Source organism: Mobula hypostoma, chromosome 15 (assembly GCF_963921235.1).
Source record: "Mobula hypostoma chromosome 15, sMobHyp1.1, whole genome shotgun sequence".
Classification (NCBI taxonomy): Eukaryota; Metazoa; Chordata; class Chondrichthyes; order Myliobatiformes; family Myliobatidae; genus Mobula; species Mobula hypostoma.
This window is the reverse complement of record NC_086111.1, coordinates 21,017,578-21,043,340: the sequence shown is the minus strand read 5'-3', so window position 1 is coordinate 21,043,340 and position 25,763 is coordinate 21,017,578. Positions and strand designations below refer to the sequence as shown.

The 25,763-nt window shown below is 46.8% G+C and overlaps 1 protein-coding gene across 1 annotated transcript in view; it reads left to right on the top strand.

Moving 5' to 3' along the window:
• grip2b (glutamate receptor interacting protein 2b) overlaps positions 1-25,763 on the top strand; it is a 188,816-nt gene that overhangs the window by 34,205 nt on the left and 128,848 nt on the right. The window contains exons 3-5 of the mRNA XM_063068462.1: positions 4,189-4,201; positions 5,610-5,690; positions 21,255-21,390. Of these exons, the coding sequence (XP_062924532.1) occupies positions 4,189-4,201; positions 5,610-5,690; positions 21,255-21,390 (230 nt within the window). The remainder of the gene's footprint in view (positions 1-4,188; positions 4,202-5,609; positions 5,691-21,254; positions 21,391-25,763) is intronic.

Genomic DNA, 25,763 nt, shown 5'->3' with positions numbered 1-25,763 from the left:
CCTGCACGGATCTCGTTACACTACATCGTGGTGTTTTCCCCAGACATGCTGGCCTTAAGCAGCCTTGAATATGACTGCCAGACCATTAGGCAGGGATGATTTCAACAGTAAACACAAGCAATTCTGCAGATGCCGGAAATCCTGAATAACACATGCAAAATGTTAGAGGAACTCAGCATATCAGGTAGCGGCTACGGAGAGGAATTTAATTGTCAATGTTTTGGGGTGAGATAGTTTCAGTCTCGATGAAGAAACCTTAACTTTGACTTCGCAGTCTAAGCTCAGATTCATTCTCTAATCCTCGTCCTTCTCCATAAAAGATAGAATATCAAACAGTACAACACAGGAATAGGCTCTTTGGCCCAAAACTGTGATGCCAATCTTAACTGATTCCATTTGCCTGCATATGGCCTATATCCCTCCACTCCCTGCCTGGTTACCTACCAGTCTAAACACCTCTTACACATTCCTGATGTTCCTGTTTCTAAATCCTATCCCAGCAGTGCATTCCAGCACGTACTGCTCCATTGCAAAAAGAAAACAACATACGTCACAAATATCCTTTAAACTTTCCCATTCTTACCTCAAAATTTTGTCCTCTGATGGCTGACATTTCCATCACGGGAAGAAGACTCTGAATTTTATAAACTTTGCTCAGGTAATCCCTTCAGCCTCCCATCCTTCAGTGACCAGAACTGCACACAGTCCTCCTAATGATGTCTGACCAACATTTTATGCAGCTGAAACCTTAGATGTCAACTTTTGGACTCAACACCACGCCTGATGAATGCAAGAATGCTTCTGAAAATCTATTGTTTCATACTCATTATTATTGTCACATGTAGCAAAGTACAGTGAATTATTTCTCTTTTGCTGGCCATCCAGACGGATCATCCCATACAGGAGACCATCAAGGTAGTAAACAGAGAACGGAGCAGCACACACTAAATGCTGGAGGGACTCAGCAGCTATGGAGAGGAGTAAAGGGTCCTTCATTCCGTGTACCGGTGAAGGGTCTCAGCCAGAAACGGCTGCTCTTCATTCCTCTTTTCAGCTGCTGCCTGACCTGCTGAGCTCCTCTGGCATTTTGTGGAGCTGCAGCACCTGCAGAATCTCGTGTCTTTAAGAACAGAAACAGAATGAAGCACATATTATTACAGTCACTAATGAAGTGCAGTGCAGGTTGGCAAAGAAAGTGTAAGGGTTTTGGCGAGATGAATTGGGAGATCAGGAGTTCATCTTTAGCATATGAGGGGTCTGTTCAAGGATTTGACAACAATGGAGTGGGAGCTGTCCTCGAGTCTGGTGATTCATCTACCCAGGCCTTTGTATCTTCTGCCCAGTGGGACAGAGAATGTCAGTGTGGGTGGGGCCCTTGACTTATGCTGGTTGCTTTTCCAAGGCAGTGGGAAGTGTGGACAAAGTCAGCAGAGAGGAAGTTGGTTTGCATGATAGATTGGGCTGCCTTCATAATTCTCTACAGTTTCTGGGCAGAACAGTTGCGGTACCAAGCTGTGGTGCATCAGGATAGGATACTTCTGACAATGCATCTGTGAGAATTGGTGAGAGTCATCAGGGAATGAATTGTAGTAATATTGCAAAGGTCTCTTATTCTTTCTCTGCTGCATTAAAAGAGTGTTTCCTTCCCTCCATGCTGCAATTCTCCAGAGTATCTTCCATAGTACTTGTTGCAGGATTTCCTCTCCCTTCAGCAGTATGTCCTGCACAGAGCATGATGTTTTAATTGTGATATGTATACACAGGATGGTTGGATGATGGGCTAATAGAAATGTTAAAGACATCTAGAAAGTCCAAGTTCAAGCTTACTGTCATCTAACTAGACACATGGATACAGCAAAACGAAACAACTTTCCTCAGATACCAAGGTGCAAACACAGAACATGTATCACATACAGCACATAAAATAATATTAACAGATAAAATTGTTCTATTGATGGACAAGTTGACATAAAGTGTCTATATAACATACAGTTAAATATACAACATCATCATAAATAATTTGGCAGCAGGGTGCTTTCTGCCTGATGGTAGGTGGCCAAAGAGACTTTGGGATAGGTTGGGAGGAGTACCTGGCAGTGCTGAGGGCCCGGCGGATGCAGAACTTCTGTGTGCGTCCTGGGTCGGAGGCGGGGGGGAGAGATCCCGAAAGGATAACTATGGAGAAATTGTTTCTTTCATGGGTTTGCCAGGCACAAAGCAACATAATCGTAACATCAGCTACACCAGATCAGAAGTGAATCCAAGAAGTAATTCCCACGCATGTGACAGTCAGAACTAAGCAGGTTGCCATTTGCAGCTTTCTGGGTTTTGCTCACAAGAGGTTTGGTGAATCAAACTGTCATGAGATACAGACCAAGGCTATGACTAACTGGATGGCTTTCTTCTTTCCGAGTTTCTTACGTTCCTCTTGTATCGCATCCTTCAAAGGTTAAAAGTCTGACGCACTGTTCCATTTCTTCTTTGCCACACTTTATCCTGGGCTTAGAGTTGCCCCTGTACTGAGCAGTGATCCCTTTCAGGTCATCACAGTATTTGGCTTCAGGACCTGCATCACCCAATAACCAGACTTTTGATGGCTTTGGGTCTGTACTCACTGGAGTTTAGAAGAATGAGGTGGAGGGCGTCTTGTCTGAAACTTACTGAAGATTGAAAGGCCTGGATAGAGTGAATGCAGGGAGGATGTTTTCCAAAGTACGAGAGTCTAGGACAAGAGGGCACAGCCTCAGAGTAGAAGGATGCCCATCTAGAACTGAAATGAGGAGGAATTTCTTTAGCCGGATGGTTGTGAATCTGTAGAATTTGTTGCCACAGAGACCAGATCATTGGATATATTTAAAGCAGTGATTGATAGTTTCTTGATTAGTAAGGGTGTCAATGATTTAGGTGAAAGGGCAGGAGAACAGGATGGAGGGGGACAATAAATTAGCCACGAATGAATGGCAGAGCAGACTTGATGGGCCGAATGGCCTATTCTGCTCCTGTGTTTTATGGTCTAGGTTAGCTCGGGGAAGCACTGTGATGGAAAGCCACTGTTCTCTCCTGCAATCAGCTGCGCTTGGGAGTGATACATCTTTATGTAGAGTCTTGCCATGTTGTGTATCAGGAAGGATTTCTCTGGTTGCAGAGACATTGCCAACTCTCTGAGAGGATTTCATTAGCTCTTAGCTTGCTTATTGGTTCGGATTGCACCATTGAGAGACTGATGATTTTTCTTCTCCTTTTGAGCAGTCCTACACATCCTTAGCTCCACGTTAAACTGTTATAGACTCCTCCTTGGGAAAGTTAGGTAGTTTAATCAGCGAGGGGCAGTCGAAGTGCATTGTTACCAGAAGAGTTGTGGCTGTTCTCAGTTCTGAACTAGTCTTGCTAGCCAGCACTCTCCCTGTGTATTTACCTTCACTACTACCTCACTTTTGCTCTCTTCTTGCACTACATAGTTATCTTTTATATTTCTTATTGTTTCTTACATTAGTTATTCTGTCTTGCACTGTACTGCTGCTGCAAAACAAATTTCAGTTTCACAACATACTGTATGTCAGTAATAATGAACCAGATCCTGATTTACGTACAGTAACTCACGCTGAACGGCACCGCACTGGTGAGTTCTGCACCTTCATGAGGTAAAGGAGTTCCCTTGAACTCTGCTGGATTCACAACTTACCATGACTGTACTATCTGTTGGCGAACTTCTCCATATGTGGTAGCATTTTCTCCGTACCTGCTCAGTCAAGTCCTTTCACAGCCCATTAAATCCCCTTGATATACGCTTCTTGAGAGAAACAATCTCTTGAATATATCCTGATCAGTGTCGTTCTGCAGTGCCAGTAACCCCCGTGGGAGTGGAGTCTCTCCCACGGGTAAGACAGGCTGTGAACGCCCTTGGTACTGCTGGTATTAAGGCAGTGATCACAACCCACTACCTCACACTTGGGAAGATTTGTTAAATAAACAGTTTATAGGTGTCCTGAACTGCCGATCGTTATCTGCTTTTTCAGACTTAACCAAAAAAATAACCAGTTTGAAAATTACTCCCTGGACTAAAGTAATATCCTGTGATGATGGGTTTGAGTTGTCAGTCAATAAGTCAATAAGATTCATGCAGTCTAAATGTCACCTCACTCCATTAATAATGTATGTGACTTTAACCCTTTTTATTTCCCTTTCCAGGGGCAGATCAATGGTATGGCTCCATATGACATTTTGGAGACTTTGTGTGATATACTGTGTTTCTACTGGTTCAGCGCCACATGTCACTGATAAATCTCCCCAGTGTAGAGAAGATCTGGATTGCACATTTTATGGTTAAACAGCGGCCAGATCGGGATCAGAATGTGGAGCTCTTGCTCCATCTAGTGGCGGCAGTGGTGTAACTTCCTCTACCTCACAGGTTCCTCACTGGTCTACTCACTGGACATAAGACCATAAGACACAGGAGCAGAATTAGGCCATTCAGCCCATTGAGTCTGCTCCGCCATTCCATCATGGCTGATTACGGATCCCACTCAACCCCATACACCTGCCTTCTCGCCATATCCTATGATACCCTCACCGATCAGGAAACTATCAACTTCTGCCTTAAGTATATCCATGGACACATACTCTGTTAGGACTGGCATGCCTTCATACCAAGAACCATTGTGTTCTATATAAGTTCTTAAAATGAAGACAGTATGCTTGTCTTCACAGTGAGAGAAATAAATTCCTCTGCATTCATTGGTTATAATACATAAAAACTGCAGTTTATGGAATAAACCAACTCAATAAAGGTAACCATTTAATACAGGTAATGGCCTTCAATACAGGTAACTTCCCTCAGTACAGGTAATGTCTTTTAACACAGCTATCTTCCCTCAATCCAGGTAATGCCCTTTAATGCAGGTAACTTCCCTCAATACAGGTAATGTCCTTTAGTACAGGTAACTTCCCTTAGTACAGGTAATGTCCTTTAGTACAGATAACTTCCCTCAGTACAGGTAATGTCCTTTAATACAGGTAACCTCCCTCAATACAGGTAACATCCATCAATACAACAAATGACTTTCAGTACAGGTAATATCCCTCAATACAGGTAATGTTTCTTCTTGCAGGTAACATCCCTCAGTGCAGGTAATGTGTCTCAGTACAGGTGACATCCCTTAATAAAAGTAATATCTCTCAATACAGGTAGTGTTTTTGATGCAGGTAATACCTGGACATGTAAGAAAGAGACTATACACTTTTTCGGAGGACTGCCTCCTCTCTGAGGTTCAGGAAAGAGGAGGTGAATTCACCTGCTGCCCTGATCTCACAACCGACCTCATATTGCCAGTTATCTGCTCTTTGCTGTACGTGGAATCTCACTCTGTGTTGGGGGAGGATGTGTGGGGTTGAGCCTGTGACCTCTGGCTGGTCTTTGAGCCACAGCTGGGCCCCTGTCACGTGTTCCTGTGCCGTGTCGGAGCCAGCTCACCCCGCAGTGTATAACCTGAGCAGGGTTCTACAGTCACCCTTGCACCTTCCTGCCCTGCCCCGATAACGTTGACGGAGGCGTGAGCACTGCTCTGTGACGTAGGACGGTCTCTAACCTTAGTATTGTGCTTCTATTGTAGATGATGGGCCTTACACCAAAGGAAGGAAAGAGGCAGTAACCGCGGAGACTGCAGTGTGCGCAAGGCGGCAAAGCATACCAGGTACGCTCCATCAGCAACACACACAGTAGAGGAGGCCATGTCGGAATGGGAATGGGAAATAGAATTCTGATTAAAATGGTGGCCATTGGGAAATTTTGCCCGATGGGAAAGAGGGAGAAAAGAGAATGTCGGGGGAGGCAGGGCTCTTTAGTTATGTTGATGGCTTTACTGAGGTAGCGGCAAGTGTCCATAGAGGGGGAATTGGTTACTGTAATGCAGCAGCCAGTGAACGAGGGGAGGTGAGGAACTGGGTATGTGAAGGATTGTACAGGGATGGGAGTGAGCTGAAAGCCGGGCCAACTGGCTTAAAGCTAGCGTTCAGCCCAGGTCCCATGGACAGGCAAGAAGCTGGGAGCTGTGGTTCCTCAGAGTGAAATAGGAGGATGGCTTCTTTACGTAGCAGTTAATGCAATCGCTTTACAGCGGCTGTCTGTAAGATCGAGGTCCGATTCCCACCGCTGTCTGTAAGATCATGGTTCGAATCCCACCGCTGTCTGTAAGATCCTGGGTCGATCCCTACTGTTGTCTGTAAGATTGAGGTCCGATTCCCACCGCTGCCTGTAAGATCGTGGTCCAATTCCCACCGCTGCTTGTAAGATCGTGGTTCGATTACTTCCCGTTGTGTGTAAGATCATGGTTCGATTCCCACCGCTGTCTGTGAGATTGTGATTCGATTACTCCCGCTGTCTGTAAGATTGTAGTTCGATTCCCACTGCTGCCTGTAAGATCGTGGTCCGATCTCCACTACTGTCAGTAAGACTGTACTTCAATTTGCACCGCTGTCCGTAAGATTGTGGTTCGATTACTCCCACCGTCTGTAAGACCATAGTTCGATCCCCACCACTGTCTGTGAGATAGTGATTCGAATACTCCTGCTGTCTGTAAGATCGAGGTTCAATTCTCACCGCTGTCAGTCAGACCGTGGTTTGATTCCCACCGCTGTCTGTGAGATCGAGGTCCGATTCCCACCACTGTCTGTGAGATCGAGGTCTGATTCCCACTGCTGTTTGTAAGATCATGGTCCAATCCCCACCACTGTCAGTAAGACCGTACTTTGATTTCCACCGCTGTCTGTAAGATCGTTGTTCTATTCCCAATGCTGTCAGTAAGATCAAGGTTCGATTCCCACTGCTGTCCTTGGGACCGTGGTTGGATTCCCACCGCTATCAGTAAGATCGTGGTTCAATTACTCCACGGTAAGGACCTGGTACATCCTCTCCATCGCTACACGGGTTTCATCCTCGCTGATTTGATTTGACATAAATGATGCTGTTTACTGTATGTTTCGATGACAAATAAAGATAATCTGTATCCAGTCACAGCTGGTGTTGTACCCTGTGCCTGAATGTGGTGCGTGAGCCATCCACTGCTGTCTGTAAGATTGTGCTTCGATTACTTCCGTTGTCTGTAAGATCATGGTTTGATTCCCACTGCTGCCTGTGAGACTGAGTTCCGATTCCCACCGTTGTCTGTAAGATCGTAGTTCGGTTCACACCACTGTCTGTAAGACTGTATTTCGATTACTTCCATTGTCTGTAAGATTGTGGTTCGATTACTTCCGTTGTCTGTAAGATCCTGGCTTGATCCCTACTGTTGTCTGTAAGATCAAGGTCCGATTCCCACCACTGTCTGTGAGATTGTGGTTCGATTGCCACTGCTGTCTGTAAGATCATGGTCCGATTACTTCCGCTGTCTATAAGATCGTGGTCTGATTCCCACCGCTGTCTGAGATTGTGGTTCAATCCCTCCACTGTCTGTAAGACCATGGTTCGATCCCCACCGCTGTCTGTGAGGTCGTAATTCGATCCCACCGCTGTCTGTAAGATCGTGATTCGATTACTCCCACTGTCGCTGAGATTGTGGTTCAATCCCCACCACTGTCTGTGAGATCGTGATTCGATTACTCCCATTGTCTGTCAGATAGTGGTTCGGTTCCCAACGCTGTCTGTAAGACCATTGTTCGATCCCCATCTCTGTCTGTCAGATCGTGGTTCGATTCCCACCGCTGTCCGTAAGATCGTGATTCTATTCCCACTGTTGTCTGTAAGATCAAGGTCCGATTCCCACCACTGTCTGTGAGATCGTGATTCGATTACACCCGCTGTCTGTCAGATAGTGGTTCAGTTCCCACCACTGTCTGTAAGATCATGGTCCGATCCCCACCGCTGTCAGTAAGACCGTACTTCGATTCCCACCAAGATCGTGGTTCGATTACTCCCGCTGTCTGTAAGATCGTGGTCCGATCCCCACCACTGTCTGTAAGATTGTGATTCTATTCCCACTGCTGTCGGTGAGATCGTGGTCCGATCCCCACCGCTGTCTGTAAGATCGTGGTTCGATCACCACCATGGTCTGTAAGACCGTAGTTCGATTCCCACTGCTGTCTGTGAGATCGTGTTCCGATTCCCACCTCCGTCTGTAAGACCGTCGTTTGATCCCCACCTCTGTCTGTAACACTGTACTTCGAGTTTCACCACTGCCCATAAGATCATGGTTCGATTACTCCCGCTGTCCGTAAGATTGTGATTCGATTCCCACCGCTGTCTGTGAGATTGTGATTTGATTACTCCCGCTGCCTGTAAGATCGTGGTCCGATCTCCACCACTGTCAGTAAGACTGTACTTTGATTTCCACCACTGCCCGTAAGGTCGTGGTTCGATTACTCCCGCTGTCTGTAAGATTGTGGTCCAATCCCCACCACTGTCAGTAAGACCGTACTTTGATTTCCACCGCTGTCTGTAAGGTCGTGGTTCGATTCCCACCGTTGTCTGTAAGATTGTGGTTTGATCCCCATCGCTGTCTGTGAGATCGTTGTTCTATTCCCAATGCTGTAAGTAAGATCAAGGTTCGATTCCCACTGCTGTCCTTGATACCGTTTTGGATTCCCACCACTATCAGTAAGATCGTGGTTCAGTTACTCCACGGTAAGGACCTGGTACATTCTCTCCATCGCTACACGGGTTTCATCCTCGCTGATTTGATTTGACATAAATGATGCTGTTTACTATATGTTTCGATGACAAATAAAGATAATCTGTGTCCAGTCACAGCTGGAGTTGTCCCCTGTGCCTGAATGTGGTGCGTGTGCCATCCACCGCTGTCTGTAAGATCGTGCTTTGATTACTTCCGTTGTCTGTAAGATAGTGGTTTGATTCCCACTGCTGCTTGTGAGACTGAGTTCCAATTCCCACCGTTGTCTGTAAGATCATAGTTCGGTTCACACCACTGTCTGTAAGACTGTGGTTCGATTACTTCTGTTGTCTGTAAGATCCTGGCTCGATCCCTACTGTTGTCTGTAAGATCAAGATCCGATTCCCACCGCTGTCTGTCAGATCGTGGTTTGATTGCCACCGCTGTCTGTGAGATTGTGGTTCGAATCCCACTGCCGCTTGTGAGATCGTGGTTCAATCCGCAGCACTGTCTGGAAGATCATGGTTTGATTACTTCCGTTGTTGATAAAATCCTGCTCGATCCCCACCGTTGTCTGTAAGATCGTGGTTCAATTACTTCTGTTGTGTGTAAGATCATGGTTCGATTCCCACTGCTATCTGTGAGATCGTGGTTCGATTCCCACTGCTATCTGTGAGATCGTGGTTCGATTCCTGCCGCTGTCTGTCTGATCGTGGTTCGGTTGCCACCGCTGCCCGTGAGATTGCGGTTCGATCCCCACCACTGTCTTTAAGATCGTAGTTTGATGCACACCGCTGTCTGCAAGATCGTGCTGCGATTTCCACCTCTGTCTGTAAAATCAAGGTTCAGTTCTCACTGTTGTCTGTGAGATCAAGGTTCGATCCCCACTGCTGTCTGAGAGATCATGGTTCGACTCTGTAAGGACTTGATACATTCTCTCCATCGCTACACGGATTTCATCCTCGCTGATTTGATTTGACATAAATGACGCTGTTTACTGTATGTTTCGATGACAAATAAAGATAATCTGTGTCCAGTCACGGCTGGAGTTGTCCCCTGTGCCTGAATGTGATGCATGTGCCATCCACCGCTGTCTGTAAGATGGTGGTTCGATTCCCACCGCTGTCTGTAAGATCACGGATTGATTACTTCCGTTGTGTGTATTACTCCCGTTGTCTGTAATATCGTGGATTGATCCCCACCGCTGCCTGTGAGATCGAGGTCAGATTCCCACCACTGTCTGTCAGAACGTGGTCAATCCCCACCGTTGTCTTTAAGATCGTGGTGCAATTCACACTGCTTTCTGTAGGATTGTGGTTTGATCCCCACCGCTGTCTTTGAGATCGTGGATCTATTCCCACCGCTGTCTGTGAGGTTGTGGTTCGATCCACACCGCTATCTTTAAGATTGTGGTTCGATTCCCACTGCTGTCTGTAAGGACTTGTACATTCTCTCCATCGTTACACGGATTTCATCCTCACTGATTTGATTTGACATAAATGATGCTGTTTACTGTACGTTTCGATGACAAATAAAAATAATCTGTGTCCAGTTACGGCTGGAGTTGTCCCCTGTGCCTGAATGTGGTGCGTGTGCCATCCAAGGTACTATGTTTAATTCTATTTCCTAAGATTTAGAAACATAGAAAACCTGCAGCACAATACAGGTCCTTCGGCCAACTTTGCTGTGCTGATCATGTCCTTACCTTAGAAATTACCTAGGATTACCCACAGCCCTCTATTTTTCTAAGCTCCGTGTACCTGTCCAGGAGTCTCTTAAAAGACCCTGTTGTATCTGCCTCCACCACTGTTGCCGGCAGCCCATTCCACGCACTCACCACTCTCTATGTTAAAAAAAACTTACTCCTGACATCTCCTCTGTACCAACTTCCAAGCATTTTAAAACTGTGCCCTTCGTGCTAGCTATTTCAGCCCTGGGAAAAAGCTTCTGACTATCCACACGATCAATGCCTCTCATCATCTTATGCACCTCTGTCAGGCCACCTCTCATCCTCCACCACTTCAAGGATGAAAGGCCGAGTTCACTCAACATATTCTCATAAGGCATGCTCCCCAATCCAGGCAACATCCTTGTAAATCTCCTCTGCACCCTTTCTATGATTTCCACATCCTTCCAGAACCAGAACTGAACACAGTACTCCAAGTGGGGTCTGACCAGGGTCCTATATATCTGTAACATTACCTATCGGCTCCGAAACTCGATCCCTCAATTGATGAAGGCCAATACTCTGTATGCTTTCTTAACCACAGAGTCAACCTGCATAGCAGCTTTGAGTGTCCTATGGACTCGGACCCCAAGATCCCTCTGATCCTCCACACTGCCAAGAGTCTTGCCATTAAACATAGAAACATAGAAAATAGGTGCAGGAGTAGGCCATTCGGCCCTTCGAGCCTGCACCGCCATTTATGATGATCATGGCTGATCATCCAACTCAGAACCCCGCCCCAGCCTTCCCTCCATACCCCCTGATTCCCGTAGCCACAAGGGCCATATCTAACTCCCTCTTAAACATAGCCAATGAACTGGCCTCAACAGTTTCCTGTGGCAGAGAATTCCACAGATTCACCACTCTCTGTGTGAAGAAGTTTTTCCTAATCTCGGTCCTAAAAGGCTTCCCCTCTATCCTCAAACTGTGACCCCTCGTTCTGGACTTCCCCAACATCGGGAACAATCTTCCTGCATCCAGCCTGTCCAATCCCTTTAGGATCTTATACGTTTCAATCAGATCCCTCCTCAATCTTCTAAATTCCAATGAGTACAAGCCCAGTTCATCCAGTCTTTCTTCATATGAAAGTCCTGCCATCCCAGGAATCAATCTGGTGAACCTTCTTTGTACTCCCTCTATGGCAAAGATGTCTTTCCTCAGATTAGGGGACCAAAACTGCACACAATACTCCAGGTGTGGTCTCACCAAGGCCTTGTACAACTGCAGTAGTACCTCCCTGCTCCTGTACTCGAATCCTCTCGCTATAAATGCCAGCATACCATTTGCCTTTTTCACTGCCTGCTGTACCTGCATGCCCACTTCCAATGACTGGTGTATAATGACACCCAGGTCTCGTTGCACCTCCCCTTTTCCTAATCGGCCACCATTCAGATAATAATCTGTTTTCCTATTTTTACCACCAAAGTGGATAACTTCACATTTATCCACATTAAATTGCACCTGCCATGAGTTTGCCCACTCACCCAACCTATCCAAGTCACCCTGCATCCTCTTAGCATCCTCCTCACTGCTAACACTGCCACCCAGCTTCGTGTCATCCGCAAACTTGGAGATGCTGCATTTAATTCCCTCATCCAAGTCATTAATATATATTGTAAACAACTGGGGTCCCAGCACTGAGCCTTGCGGTACCCCACTAGTCACCGCCTGCCATTCTGAAAAGGTCCCGTTTATTCCCACTCTTTGTTTCCTGTCTGCTAACCAATTCTCCACCCACACCAATACCTTACCCCCAATACCGTGTGCTTTAAGTTTGCACACTAATCTCCTAAAATCCAAATATACCACATCCACTGGTTCTCCCCTATCCACTCTACTAGTTACATCCTCAAAAAATTCTATGAGATTCGTCAGACATGATCTTCCTTTCACAAATCCATGCTGACTTTGTCCGATCATTTCACCGCTTTCCAAATGTGCTGTTATCACATCCTTGATAACTGACTCCAGCAGTTTCCCCACCACCGACGTTAGGCTAACCGGTCTATAATTCCCCGGTTTCTCTCTCCCTCCTTTTTTAAAAAGTGGGGTTACATTAGCCACCCTCCAATCCTCAGGAACTAGTCCAGAATCTAACGAGTTTTGAAAAATTATCACTCATGCATCCACTATTTCTTGGGCTACTTCCTTAAGCACTCTAGGATGCAGACCATCTGGCCCTGGGGATTTATCTGCCTTCAATCCCTTCAATTTACCTAACACCACTTCCCTACTAACATGTATTCCACTCAGTTCCTCCATCTCACTGGACCCTCTGTCCCTTACTATTTCTGGAAGATTATTTATGTCCTCCTTAGTGAAGACAGAACCAAAGTAATTATGCAATTGGTCTGCCATGTCCTTGCTCCCCATAATCAATTCACCTGTTTCTGTCTGCAGGGGACCTACATTTGTCTTTACCAGTCTTTTCCTTTTTACATATCTATAAAAGCTTTTACAGTCCGTTTTTATGTTCCCCGCCAGTTTTCTCTCATAATCTTTTTTCCCCTTCCTAATTAAGCCCTTTGTCCTCCTCTGCTGAACTCTGAATTTCTCCCAGTCCTCAGGTGAGCCACTTTCTCTGGCTAATTTGTATGCTACTTCTTTGGAATTGATACTATCCCTAATTTCTCTTGTCAGCCACGGGTGCACTACCTTCCTTGATTTATTCTTTTGCCAAACTGGGATGAACAATTGTTGTAGTTCATCCATGCAACCTGTAAATGCTTGCCATTGCATATCCACCGTCAATCCTTTAAGTGTCATTTGCCAGTCTATCTTAGCTAATTCACGTCTCATACCTTCAAAGTTACCCCTCTTTAAGTTCAGAACCTTTGTTTCTGAATTAACTATCTCACTCTCCATCTTAATGAAGAATTCCACCATATTATGGTCACTCTTACCCAAGGGGCCTCTCACGACAAGATCGCTAATTAACCCTTCCTCATTGCTCAAAACCCAGTCCAGAATAGCCTGCTCTCTAGTTGGCTCCTCGACATGTTGGTTCAAAAAACCATCCCGCATACATTCCAAGAAATCCTCTTCCTCAGCACCTTTACCAATTTGGTTCACCCAGTCTACATGTAGATTGAAGTCACCCATTATAACTGCTGTTCCTTTGTTGCACACATTTCTAATTTCCTGTTTAATACCATCTCCGACCTCACTACTACTGTTAGGTGGCCTGTACACAACTCCCAACAGCGTCTTCTGCCCCTTAGTGTTACGCAGCTCTACCCATATCGATTCCACATCTTCCCGGCTTATGTCCTTCCTTTCTATTGGGTTAATCTCTTCTTTAACCAGCAACGCCACCCCACCTCCCCTTCCTTCATGTCTATCCCTCCTGAATATTGAATATCCCTGAACGTTGAGCTCCCATCCCTGGTCACCCTGGAGCCATGTCTCTGTGATCCCAACTATATCATAATCATTAATAACAATCTGCACTTTCAATTCATCCACCTTATTACGAATGCTCCTTGCATTGACACATAAAGCCTTCAGGCGCTCTTTTACAACTCTCTTAGCCCTTATACAATTATGTTGAAAAGTGGCCCTTTTTAATGCTTGCCCTGGATTTGTCGGCCTGCCACTTTTACTTTTCTCCTTAGTACTTTTTGCTTCTGCGCTCACTTTACACCCCTCTGTCTCTCTGCACTGGTTCCCATCCCTCTGTTGTGAACTAACCTCCTCACGCCTAGCCTCTTTAATTTGATTCCCACCCCCCAACCATTCTAGTTTAAAGTCACCTCTATATTCTGCCATCATATTTGACCTACCAAAATGAACCACCTCACACTTATGTGTTGAACTCCATCTGCCACCTCTCAGCCCAGTTATGCATCCTATCAATGTCCCGCTGTAACCTCTGACAGCCTTCCACACTATACACAACACCCCCAACCTTTGTGTCATCAGCAAACTTACTAATCCATCCATCCACTTCTACATCCATATCATTTATAAAAATCACGAAGAGTAGAGGTCCCAGAACAGATCCCTGAGGCACACCACTGGTCACCGACTTCCATGCAGAATATGACCTGTCTACAACTACTCTTTGCCTTCTGTGGGCAAGCCAGTTCTGGATCCACAAAGCTATGTCCTCTTGCATCCCATTCCTCCTTACTTTCTCAATAAGTCATGCATGGGGTACCTTGTAAAATGCCTTGATGGAATCCATATACACTACATCTCCAGCTCTACCTTTAACAATGTGCTTAGTCACATCCTCAAAAAATACAATCGGGCTTGGAAAGCACGACCTGCCTTTCACAAAGCCATGCTGACTATTCCAAATCATATTATGCCTCTCCAAATGTTCATAAGTCCTACCTCTCAGGATCTTCTCCATCAACTTACCAACCACTGAAGTAAGACTCACTGATCTATAATTTCCTGGGCTATCTCTACTCCCTTTCTTGAATAATGGTACAACATCTGCAACCCTCCAATCCTCCGGAACATCTCCTGTCCCCATTGATGATGCAAAGATCATCGCCAGAGGCTCAGCAATCTCCTCCCTCACCTCCCACAGTAGCCTGGGGTACATCTCGTCCAGTCCTGGTGACTTAGACAACTTGATGCTTTCCAAAAGCTCCAGCACATCCTCTTTCTTAATATCTACATGCTCAAGCTTTTCAGTCTGCTGTTAATCATCCCTACAATTGCCGAGATCCTTTTCCGTAGTGAATACTGAAGTAAAGTATTCATTAAGTACCTCTGCCATCCCTCTGGTTCCATACACACTTTTCCACTGTCACACTTGATTGGTCCTATTCTGTTATGTCTTATCCTCTTGCTGTTCACATACTTGTAGAATGCCTTGGGGTTTTCCTTAATCCTGTCTGCCAAGGCCTTCTCATGGCCTCTTCTGGCTCTCCTAATTTCATTCTTAAACTCCTTCCTGCTCGCCTTATAATCTTCTAGATCTCTATCATTACCTAGTTTTTTGAACCTTTCGTAAGCTCTTCTTTTCTTCTTGACTAGATTTACAACAGTTTTTGTGCACCACAGTTCCTGTACCCTACCATCCTTTCCCTGTCTCATTGGAACGTACCTATGCAGAACCCCACGCAAATGTCTCCTGAATATTTGCCACATTTCTTCCATACGTTTCCCTGAAAATATCTCTTCCCAATTTATGCTTTCAAGTTCCTGCCTGATAGCCTCATATTTCCCTTTACTCCACTTAAACACTTTCCTAACTTGTCTGTTCCTATCCCTCTCCAATGCTATGGTAAAGGAGATAGAATTATGATCACTATCTCCAAAATGCTCTTCCACTGAGAGATCTGACACCTGACCAGGTTCATTTCCCAATACTGTACCAGATCAACTACAGTCTCTCCTCTTGAAGGGTCATCTACATATTGTGTCAAGAAACCTTCTTGACACCTAATAATCTCCACCCCATCTAAACCCCTCGCTCTAGGGTGATGCCAATCAATATCTTGGAAATTAAAATCTCCCACCACAACAACCGCGTTATTATTACACCTTTCCAGAATCTGTCTCACTATCTGCTCCTTAATGTCCCTATTACCATTGGGTGGTCTATAAAAAACACCCAGTAGATTTATTGACCCCTTCCTGTTCCTAACTTCCACCCACAGAGACTCCGTAGACAATCCATCCATGTCTTCCTCCTTTTCGGCAGCTGTGACACTATCTCCGATCTTCAGTGCCATGCCCCCATCTCTTTTGCCTCCCTCCCTGCCTTTTCTGATACATCTAAAGCCTGGCACTCGAAGTAACCACTCCTGCCCCTGAGCTATCCAAGTCTCTGTAACGGCCACAACATCATAGCTCCAAGTACTGATCCACGCTCTAAGCTCATCTTCTTTGTTCATAATACTCTTCGCATTAAAATGAACACATCTCAAACCGTCTGTCTGAGCGCGTCCCTTCTCTATCACCTGCCTATCCTCCCTCTCACACGGTCTCCAAGCTTTCTCTATTTGTGAACCAACCGCCTCTTCCTCCGTCTCTTCAGTTTGGTTCCCACCCTCCAGCAATTCTAGTTTAAACTCTCCCCAACAGCCTTAGCAAACCTCCCTGCCAGGATATTGGTTCCCCGGGATTCAAGTGCCACCCGTCCCTTTTGTACAGGTCACTCCTGCCCCAAAAGAGTTCACAATGATCCAGAAACCTGAATCCCTGCCCCCTCCTCCAATCTCTCAGCCACACATTTATCCTCCATCTCACTCTTTTCCTGTACTGACTGTCATGTGGCACAGGCAGTAATCCTGAGATGACTACCTTTGTGGTCCTGCTTCTCAACTTCTTTCCTAACTCCCTGTAGTCTGCTTTCAGGACCTCCTCCTTTTCCCTGCCTATGTTGTTGTTACTAATATGTACCACGACCTCTGGCTGTTCTCCTGCCCACTTCAGGATATCGTGGACGTGATCAGAAACATCCCGGACCCTGACACCTGGAAGACAAACTACCATCCGTGCTTCTTTCCTGCGTCCACAGAATTGCCTGTCTGACCCCCTAACTATAGAGTCCCCTATCACTGCTGCCATCCTCTTCCTTTCCCTACCCTTCTGAGCCATGGGCGCGGCCACTGTTGCTTCCCCCAGGTAAGCCGTCCCTCCCAACAATACTCAAGCAGTACTTACCGTCAAGGGGTACAGCCACAGGGGTACTCTCTGGCCTCTGACTCCTGATCTTCCCTCTCCTGACGGTCACGTACTTATCTGTCTCCCCAAGCCCCGGTGTGACTACCGGTGTTTGTACAGGCTTTTGAAAGGAGAGGTGAGTTGTAACCTGTACCATCAGGGTGCCTGTAGTGGTACCCCATACGCTGTATCCTATATCCTACAGGTGCCATCAGGATGCCACCTGTCAGCTGTCTATGTCCGTCACCCACAATGGAACTGACCACTCTCAGAAGAAGGGTGATCAAGGATCAAGGATCTGTATTTGCCATATACATTGACACGCATATAGTTATAGTCATAGTCATACTTTATTGATCCCGGGGGAAATTGGTTTTCGTTACAGTTGCACCATAAATAATAAATAGTAATAAAACCATAAATAGTTAAATAGTAATATGTTATTATGCCAGGAATTAAGTCCAGGACCAGCCTATTGGCTCAGGGTGTCTGACCCTCCAAGGGAGGAGTTGTAAAGTTTGATGGCCACAGGCAGGAATGACTTCCTATGACGCTCTGTGCTGCATCTCGGTGGAATGAGTCTCTGGCTGAATGCACTCCTGCGCCCACCCAGTACATTATGTAGTGGATGGGAGATATTGACCAAGATGGCATGCAACTTGGACAGCATCCTCTTTTCAGACACCACCGTCAGAGAGTCCAGTTCCATCCCCACAACATCACTGGCCTTACGAATGAGTTTGTTGGTGTCTGCTACCCTCAGCCTGCTGCCCCAGCACACAACAGCAAACATGATAGCACCGGCCACCACAGACTCGTAGAACATCCTCAGCATCGTCCGGCAGATGTTAAAGGACCTCAGTCTCCTCAGGAAATAGAGACGGCTCTGACCCTTCTTGTAGACAGCCTCAGTGTTCTTTGAGAAGTCCAGTTTATTGTCAATTCATATCCCCAGGTATTTGTAATCCTCCACTATGTCCACACTGACCCCCTGGATGGAAACAGGGGTCACCGGTACCTTAGCTCTCCTCAGGTCTACCACCAGCTCCTTAGTCTTTTTCACATTAAGCTGCAGATAATTCTGCTCACACCATGTGACAAAGTTTCCTACCGTAGCCCTGTACTCAGCCTCATCTCCCTTGCTGATGCATCCAACTATGGCAGAGTCATCCGAAAACTTCTGAAGATGACAAGACTCTGTGCAGTAGTTGAAGTCCGAGGTGTAAATGGTGAAGAGAAAAGGAGACAAGACAGTCCCCTGTGGAGCCCCCGTGCTGCTGATCACTCTGTCGGACACACAGTGTTGCAAGCACACGTACTGTGGTCTGCCAGTCAGGTAATCAAGAATCCATGATACCAGGGAAGCATCCACCTGCATCGCTGTCAGTTTCTCCCCCAGCAGAGCAGGGTGGATGGTGTTGAACGCACTGGAGAAGTCAAAAAACATGACCCTCACAGTGCTCGCTGGCTTGTCCATGTGCGCATAGACACGTTTCAGCAGGTAGACGATGGCATCCTCAACTCCTAGTCGGGGCTGGTAGGCGGACTGGAGGGGATCTAAGTGTGGCCTGACCATAGGCCGGAGCAGCTCCAGAACAAGTCTCTCCAGGGTCTTCATGATGTGGGAGGTCAATGCCACCGGTCTGTAGTCATTGAGGCCGCTGGGGCACGGCGTCTTCGGCACAGGGACGAGGCAGGACGTCTTTCACAGTACAGGAACCCTCCAGAGCCTCAAGCTCAGGTTGAATACATGGCGAAGTACTCCACATAGCTGAGGGGCACAGGCTTTGAGCACCCTGGTACTGACACCATACGGTCCTGCAGCCTTGCTTGGGTTGAGACGTTTCAGCTGTCTTCTCACCTGTTCAGCTGTGAAGCCCACCATGGTGGTTTCGTGTGGGGAAGAGGTATAGTCATGAGAGCAGGGTGGGTTACTGTGAGGAGGGGTAGGAGGGGAGAGTGGAATATGTGTTGGTTGGGGGCCGACAACAGATGGCTCATGTGGGGGATGGGCAGGGGCCACAATGTCAAATCTGTTAAAGAACAGGTTAAGTTCATTGGCCTTGTCCACACTGCCTTCAGCTCCTCTGTTGCTAGTTTGCCGGAACCCAGTGATGGTCCTCATCCCACTCCAGACCTCTCTCATGTTGTTCTGCTGGAGTTTCCATTCAAGCTTCCTCCTGTACCTGTCTTTAGTCTCCCTGATCCTGGCTTTCAGATCCCTCTGTAATGCCCTCAGCTCCTCCCTATTTCCATCTCTAAACGCCCTCTTTTTAGCGTTCAGGATGTCCTTAATGTCCTTTGTCACCCATGGCTTGTTATTTGAATAACAAAGGACAGTTCTTGTCGGAACATTGCAGTCCACACAGAAGTTGATGTAATCAGTGATGCATTCTGTGAGCCCATCAATATCCTCTCCATGTGGCTCACAGAGTGCCTGCCAGTCTGTCACCTCAAAACAACATAGGAGCGTTATGGTGTTTTGGCACGACGTGCACCAAAAACAGCAACATGCAACAATAATAAAGAAGTACATAAAAATAAAGGATTATATATAAATAAAGAAATGCAGAATTGCCAATGATTGTTCTCCTCTCCAGCTATGGGGAGCGCGTCTGCAGAATGCAGCTAGATCAGCCCGAGTCACTGCTTTTGTCATTTGATTTGGAAGGGAGGTGGACGGGCAAGGAATGGTTCATTTTGGGTCACATTAACTCTTCACACCATTGAGCTTCTTCAGCAGTGGGCCTCCGGACTTCTAGTGTCGATATGGAACTTCTCTGGAGAAACAAACAGATTTTATTTATATTAATTTTTATTTAGAGATACAATGTGGAACCGGCCCTTCTTGCCCAACAAGCCACTCCACCCAGAAACCCAACTATTTAGCACTAGTCTAATCACAGGACAATTTACAATGACTAATTAACCTTCTAATCGGTATGTATTTGGGCCGTGGGTGGAAGCTGGAGCACCCGGAGAAAATCCACGTATTCTGCAGGGAATGAAATCTTACCGAGGACACCAGAATTGAACTCTGAACTTTGACACTCCACATATGATCTGGAGGAGCAGAGATTTATATTATAACCCAGGTTGGGTATGACCTGGAGCTCAATGACCGAAAAGGTTGTGGAAGCAGTTCCTGCTGCAACGTTCAAAAGGCGAGACTGCATTTTGAGGCCTGGCATTCGGGCCCTCCTCCAGGTTTCTCATTCATCGACATCTGCGAGTCCTGGGTCGATAACAAAAATCGGAGCCCAAAAGTCGATTGGGGATCTGCATTGAAGCCCAAAGGTCGATCGGGGATCTGGATAGAGGCCCGAAGTCTGATTGGGGGTCCGGATTGAGACCTGAAGGTCGATCGGGGGTGTGGATTGAGGCCTGAAGGCCGATTGGGGATCCAGATTGACGCCTGAAGGCTGATTGGGGGTCTGGATCGAGACCTGAAGGTCGATCGGGGGTCCAGATCAAGGCCCGAAGGCCATTCAGGGGTCTGGATCGAGGCCTGAAGGCTGGAGCCCTAAGTCTGCAAATATCTGTGAGTCTGCTGGGCATGTTGAGACCCAGTGTCTGCAAATCCACTGTCTGGGGGGAAAACAACCAGTTCTGGGATTAGAGGACTGTGTATGTGTGTTTTGGGTGGCAGGGAGAAACATGGCTTGGTTTGCTGTTGTTGCTTTGTTGTTTCGTATTCTCTGTTTTGTTGTGTTTTGAGTTGTTCTGCCAAGTATTGGGGGCATGCCATGTCGATGCAGGAATATGTGACGGCACTCGTGGGCTGCCCCCAGTTGGTTGCTAATGCAAGCAACTCATTTCTGAATCAGATTTAATCTTTACAATGCTGTGGATTAATTGTGCAGTGGTTTCAAACAATTGGCTGAAAGGATCCCAATGACAAAGAGTAATAGATTCATAAGTACAGAAACAGGCCATTCGGCCCACTGAGCCCCTGTGACCATCAAGTACCCATTTACACTAAGCCACATATGAATCCCCTTGTATTTTCCCAATATTCCCACATCAAATCCACCCAGATTTTGCCACTCAGCCACACACATTTGAGGCAATTCACAGTGGTCATTTAACCCCCTCCCACAACCCACACGACTCTGGGATATGGGAGGGAATCAATGCCCCCTGGAGGAAGCTTACACTGCCACAGGGAGCGCATGCCAAGCTCCACGCAATCAGCCCTGGGTCAAAGCAGCAGCTCTGCCAGCGGAGCCCAGTGCTGACAACTTCCTTGGTGAATCCATCAGAGAATGGGACAGTATTTCACCCTTGTGTCTCTGTGACAGAGGAGCAGAGGGGGCTGACAGTGGTGGAGCTCATCAAGAAGGAAGGCTGCACCCTAGGCCTGACGATATCTGGTGGGACTGATAAAGACGGCAAGCCACGAGTGTCAAACCTACGGCCTGGAGGACTGGCTGCCAGGTAAGGCATGGGCTCTGACGTACTCCTTTATCACCACTGGTTCTGGTCTGTGGCTGTGTTGATGTGGTAAGAACTTCACCCCACATTGTAGGGGTTCCTGAGCCACAGCATCATCATTTCAAACTCTCACTCCATCGCTGACTGCTCCGGGCTAGGTGAAGGCTCTCGACTGTCCCTTTCTCTCCACAAATGCTGCCTGATCCTCTGAATTCCTCCAGCAGTTTGTTTGTTGTCAAAAGACCATAAGACATAGGAGCAGAATTAGGCCATTCAGCCCATTGAGTCTGTTCTGTTATTCAACCAGGGCTGATTTGTTTTCCAGCCATTCCATCATGCCTGATTTATTTTCTCTCTCAACCCCATTCTCCTGCCTGCTCCCCACAACCTTTGATGCCCCGACTAATCAAAAACCTATCAACCTCCGCTTTAAATATACCCAAAGACTTGGCCTCCACAGCTGTCCTTGGCAATGAATTCCACAGATTCACCATCCTCTGGTTAAAGGAATTTGTCCTCATCTCTGTTCTAAAGGAGTATCCCTCTATTCTGAGGCTGTGCCCTCTAGTCCTGGACTCCTCCACAATAGGAAACATGCTCTTCACGTTCATTCTATCTAGGCCTTTCAATGTTCGATAGGTTTCAGTGAGGTTCCCCCCTCATTCCAGTGAGCACAGGTGCGGAGCCATCAAGCGCTCCTCATACATTAACCCATTCATTTCTGGGATCATTTGCACCTCTGTCTGTTGTTTTTCCCTCCAATGACCAGTTGACGTACATTTCGGTGCTGGTGAGGGGGATTATCGTCTGGAGGTATTGGAAGGTGGTGTGAGAATCTCCTGCTCTTCTCTGATTGCACAATCAATAGAGGGCCTCCCTTTCATGTATCATTCAGACAATTTACCTTTGGCAGTGCAGCACTCCATTACGAGTGCAGAGGTACCCCAGGCTGGAATATCTTGGTCGTGTGACTGAGACAGGACTCGAGAACCCACAAGCTCATGAACTGGGGGCAAGTGAACTTGCCACTGACATGACACTCGCAAACCCAATGCCAAGTCTTGGGAAGTAGGAACATTGGTAGAGGTGGGAGAAGTGTTCTAGGTCGAGTTGTCTCCTGGGGGAGCAATGGTTTTGGGAGAGTGGGTTCCTGGGAGCAAGGTACCCTGGGGAGAGAGGGTTCAGGGGAGGAACGTCCTGGGGAGAATGGGTTCTAGGATGAGGGCTGTCCTGTGGAGAGTGGAAAGAGAGTTACTAGGAGCCATGAGAGTAGAGATGAGGTGGAACTGTACAATTGGAAGAATGGTGTCCCATGATATGAAGGGAAGGAGAATGATGGAAGATGCTAATCCAGAATAAGTGGAGGTGAAACAGAAATTCCCAGAGGAACAGGTGATTCCATGCTGCTCTCAGACTTTTTGGTACCAATTCTGTCTTTCCTAATCACTCTGGTAGTGTCTTGCTGAGCTGTGCAATGCAGTGTTGATGCAGTGAGACCCTCGGTCTCCTCCCCCTCTCCACTGTGCCAGGAACTGTTAATACTCAGTTAGGGCTCCTAGAGAAGAGGTCAATTTATGAAATTCGGTGAGCTCACTACAAACAGGAACACATGAAAACACGGCTCCTCAACTGGCCCGACGAGGTTGGAGGAGCAGCATCTCATATTCTGCTGGCTGGCCTCCAACCTGATGGCATGAGCATCAACTTCTCTAACTTCTGGTAATTTCTTCCCCCCCCCCCCCCACAACTTCTTTCTTTCTCCATTCTTCATTTTGGCCATCCTCTTACCCTTTCTGTTCTCCTCTTCTGCCTATCAGCTCCCTCTGGCACCCCTCCTTCTTGCCTTTCCCCCATGGTTCACTCTCTCCTCCCTTCAGATTCCTCCTCCCTCAGCCCTTTACCTTTTCCACCTATCACCTCTCCACTTCTCACTTCGTCCCCCACTCACCTGGCTTCACCTGTCACCTGCCAGCTCGTACTCCTTCCGCTCTCTCTACCTTCTCATTGTTGCTTCTTCCCCATTCCCTTTCCAATCCCGATGAAGGGTTTCGGCCCAAATGGTTGACTCTTTATTCCTCTCCATAAATGCTGTCTGACCCGCTGAGTTCCTCTAGCATTTTGTGTGTGTGTGTGTGTGTGTTGCTCTGGATTTCCAGCATTTGTGTTCACTAAAATAGGAGAAGGAGAAGGCCAGTTGGTCCCAAAAGCCTGTCCTGTCATTGAATATGATCATGGCTGATCTTCCCCAGGTCTCAGCTCCTTCACCACACCAATTCCACATAGCCCCGATCCTCTAAATTTTCAATGTCTATCAACTTCTAGTTTAAATATGTACAATGATCTGGCCTCTACACTCTGGGGCGTAGAGTTGCAGAGATTTGCCATCCTCTGGGAGAAGAAATTTTAGATGACGACCTCACCCCCAGCCCTTACCGTGCAACAACGTCCCCTTGTCTGGGACTCTCTCACTATTGGAAATGTCCTAGCGTCTCCCTATCATACACCTTCATGATCTTATGTTTTTCCATAATATCTCCCCTCACTGTTCTAAATAAAGAATACAGACCCAACCTGGTGCTGAATTAAATCCTTGTTTGTTTGTTTCAATGACAGCCCCTACCTAGGTAGTTGGAACAAAACTGCTCCGTTTTTCATTTTATTTAGAGATACAGTGTGGAACAGACCCTTCCAGCCCAACGAGCCCCACTGCCGAACAACTCACTTGTTTAACCGTAGGCTAATCGCTGTGTGATTTACAGTAACTAATTAACCTACTGACCAGCATGCCTTTGGAATGTGGGGAGAAACCGGAACACCCACGAGTTCTTGGGGAGAACGTACACACTCTGTACAGACGGCGGTGGAGTTAACGCCAAACTCTGAGACCCCGAGCTGCAATAGCATCGCGCTAGTTCCTGTTCATCTGTTCCTTTCCACAGAGCCGTGCAGTCACACAGCTCAGAGACAGGCCCTCCAGCCCAACTCAACCATACTGAGCAAGATGTCTAATCTACTTTGCCTGCCTTTGTCCCATATCCCTTTAAACCAGGGGTTCCCAGCCTGGGGTCAATGGGAATGGTATTAGTCCATGGCATTAAAAAAGGGTTGGAAACCCTTGCTCTAAACCTTTCCTGTCCACGTTCTTGTCCAAATATTTTTTAAACGTATTTGTGCCCACCTTTACTAGCTTCTCAGCAGCCCATTCCACATACCCAACATTGAGTGGAAAAAGTTGCCCCTCATCTCTTCTTTAAATCTTACCCCGTACCCCCTTCCCCGAGTCCTCTAGTTTTAGATTTCCCTATCCTGGATTTTATAAATCTCCATCTGGTAACCCCTCTACCTCCTCTACTGCAGGGAAAACAGTCGCAGCCTATTCAGTGTCCCTTTATGACTCAAGTCCTCCAGTCCAGGCAACATCTTTGAGAAGCTTTATTGTGCCCTCCAAAGACCAATCACATCCTTGCTATTGTAAGGCAACCAGAACTGCCAAATGTGGTCTAACTAATGCTTTGTGCAATTGTCGTATGATGTCCTGATTCAGAACTCAGTGAAGGCAAGCATACCATCCATTTTCTTCTGCCTAACTGTCTACCTGTGTTTCTGCTTTCTCACCACAAGTACTTGCAGCCTAAGGTCTCTCTATTTAGATATATCCCCCGGGGCCCCTGTGATTCACTGTGTGTGTCCTACTCTGATTTAGCACCACCACCCCACTCATATTTGTGTTAGATCCCATCTTCCATTTCTTTGCCCATTTTCTCAGTTGATCAACATCCTGTTGTAACCTTCTTCACTGTCCCTCCTGCACCTTGTCTTCTGCCAAGTATACATACTGTATACCAACAGGCCTTGGTATCTTTGTGCAGTGATCATTCTTTCTGTCTGAACATTACCAAGTATCACTAAGGCATTGCCAGAGGCATCACTGCTAGTCCAGTCATAAACCATTGGGAATGGAGCTGAGGTGCAGAAAATCTATGGCCTGATTGAATTTCAAAGTGATGCCTGCACTCGCTGCCGTGCCCTACAAACACCTCTGCAGAGAGTGGCAAGTAGCTGTGTCAAAATCAAACTGATTTTTACCTCCCTGCTACTCCACTGAAACCAGTGAGTCCCCCTCTCTGTTTGAGAGAACAGCTAACCCAGACAAGATCAGCAGACCCTATCAATGATCAAGCATCCAGTGAAGTGAGTAAAATTCCATTCTGAAAGTTCAGCCACTCCTGTGTCCTGGCCTCCCCCTCACAAGTGCTGGGATAGGCCGTGGCTGAGTGACCCCCAGATTCACGCTCCATTCCAGGACGCTGAACCCACTGTATGGGCTGACAGTACAGGGAGAGTGCTGCACTGTCAGATATGCAGCCATTCAGATG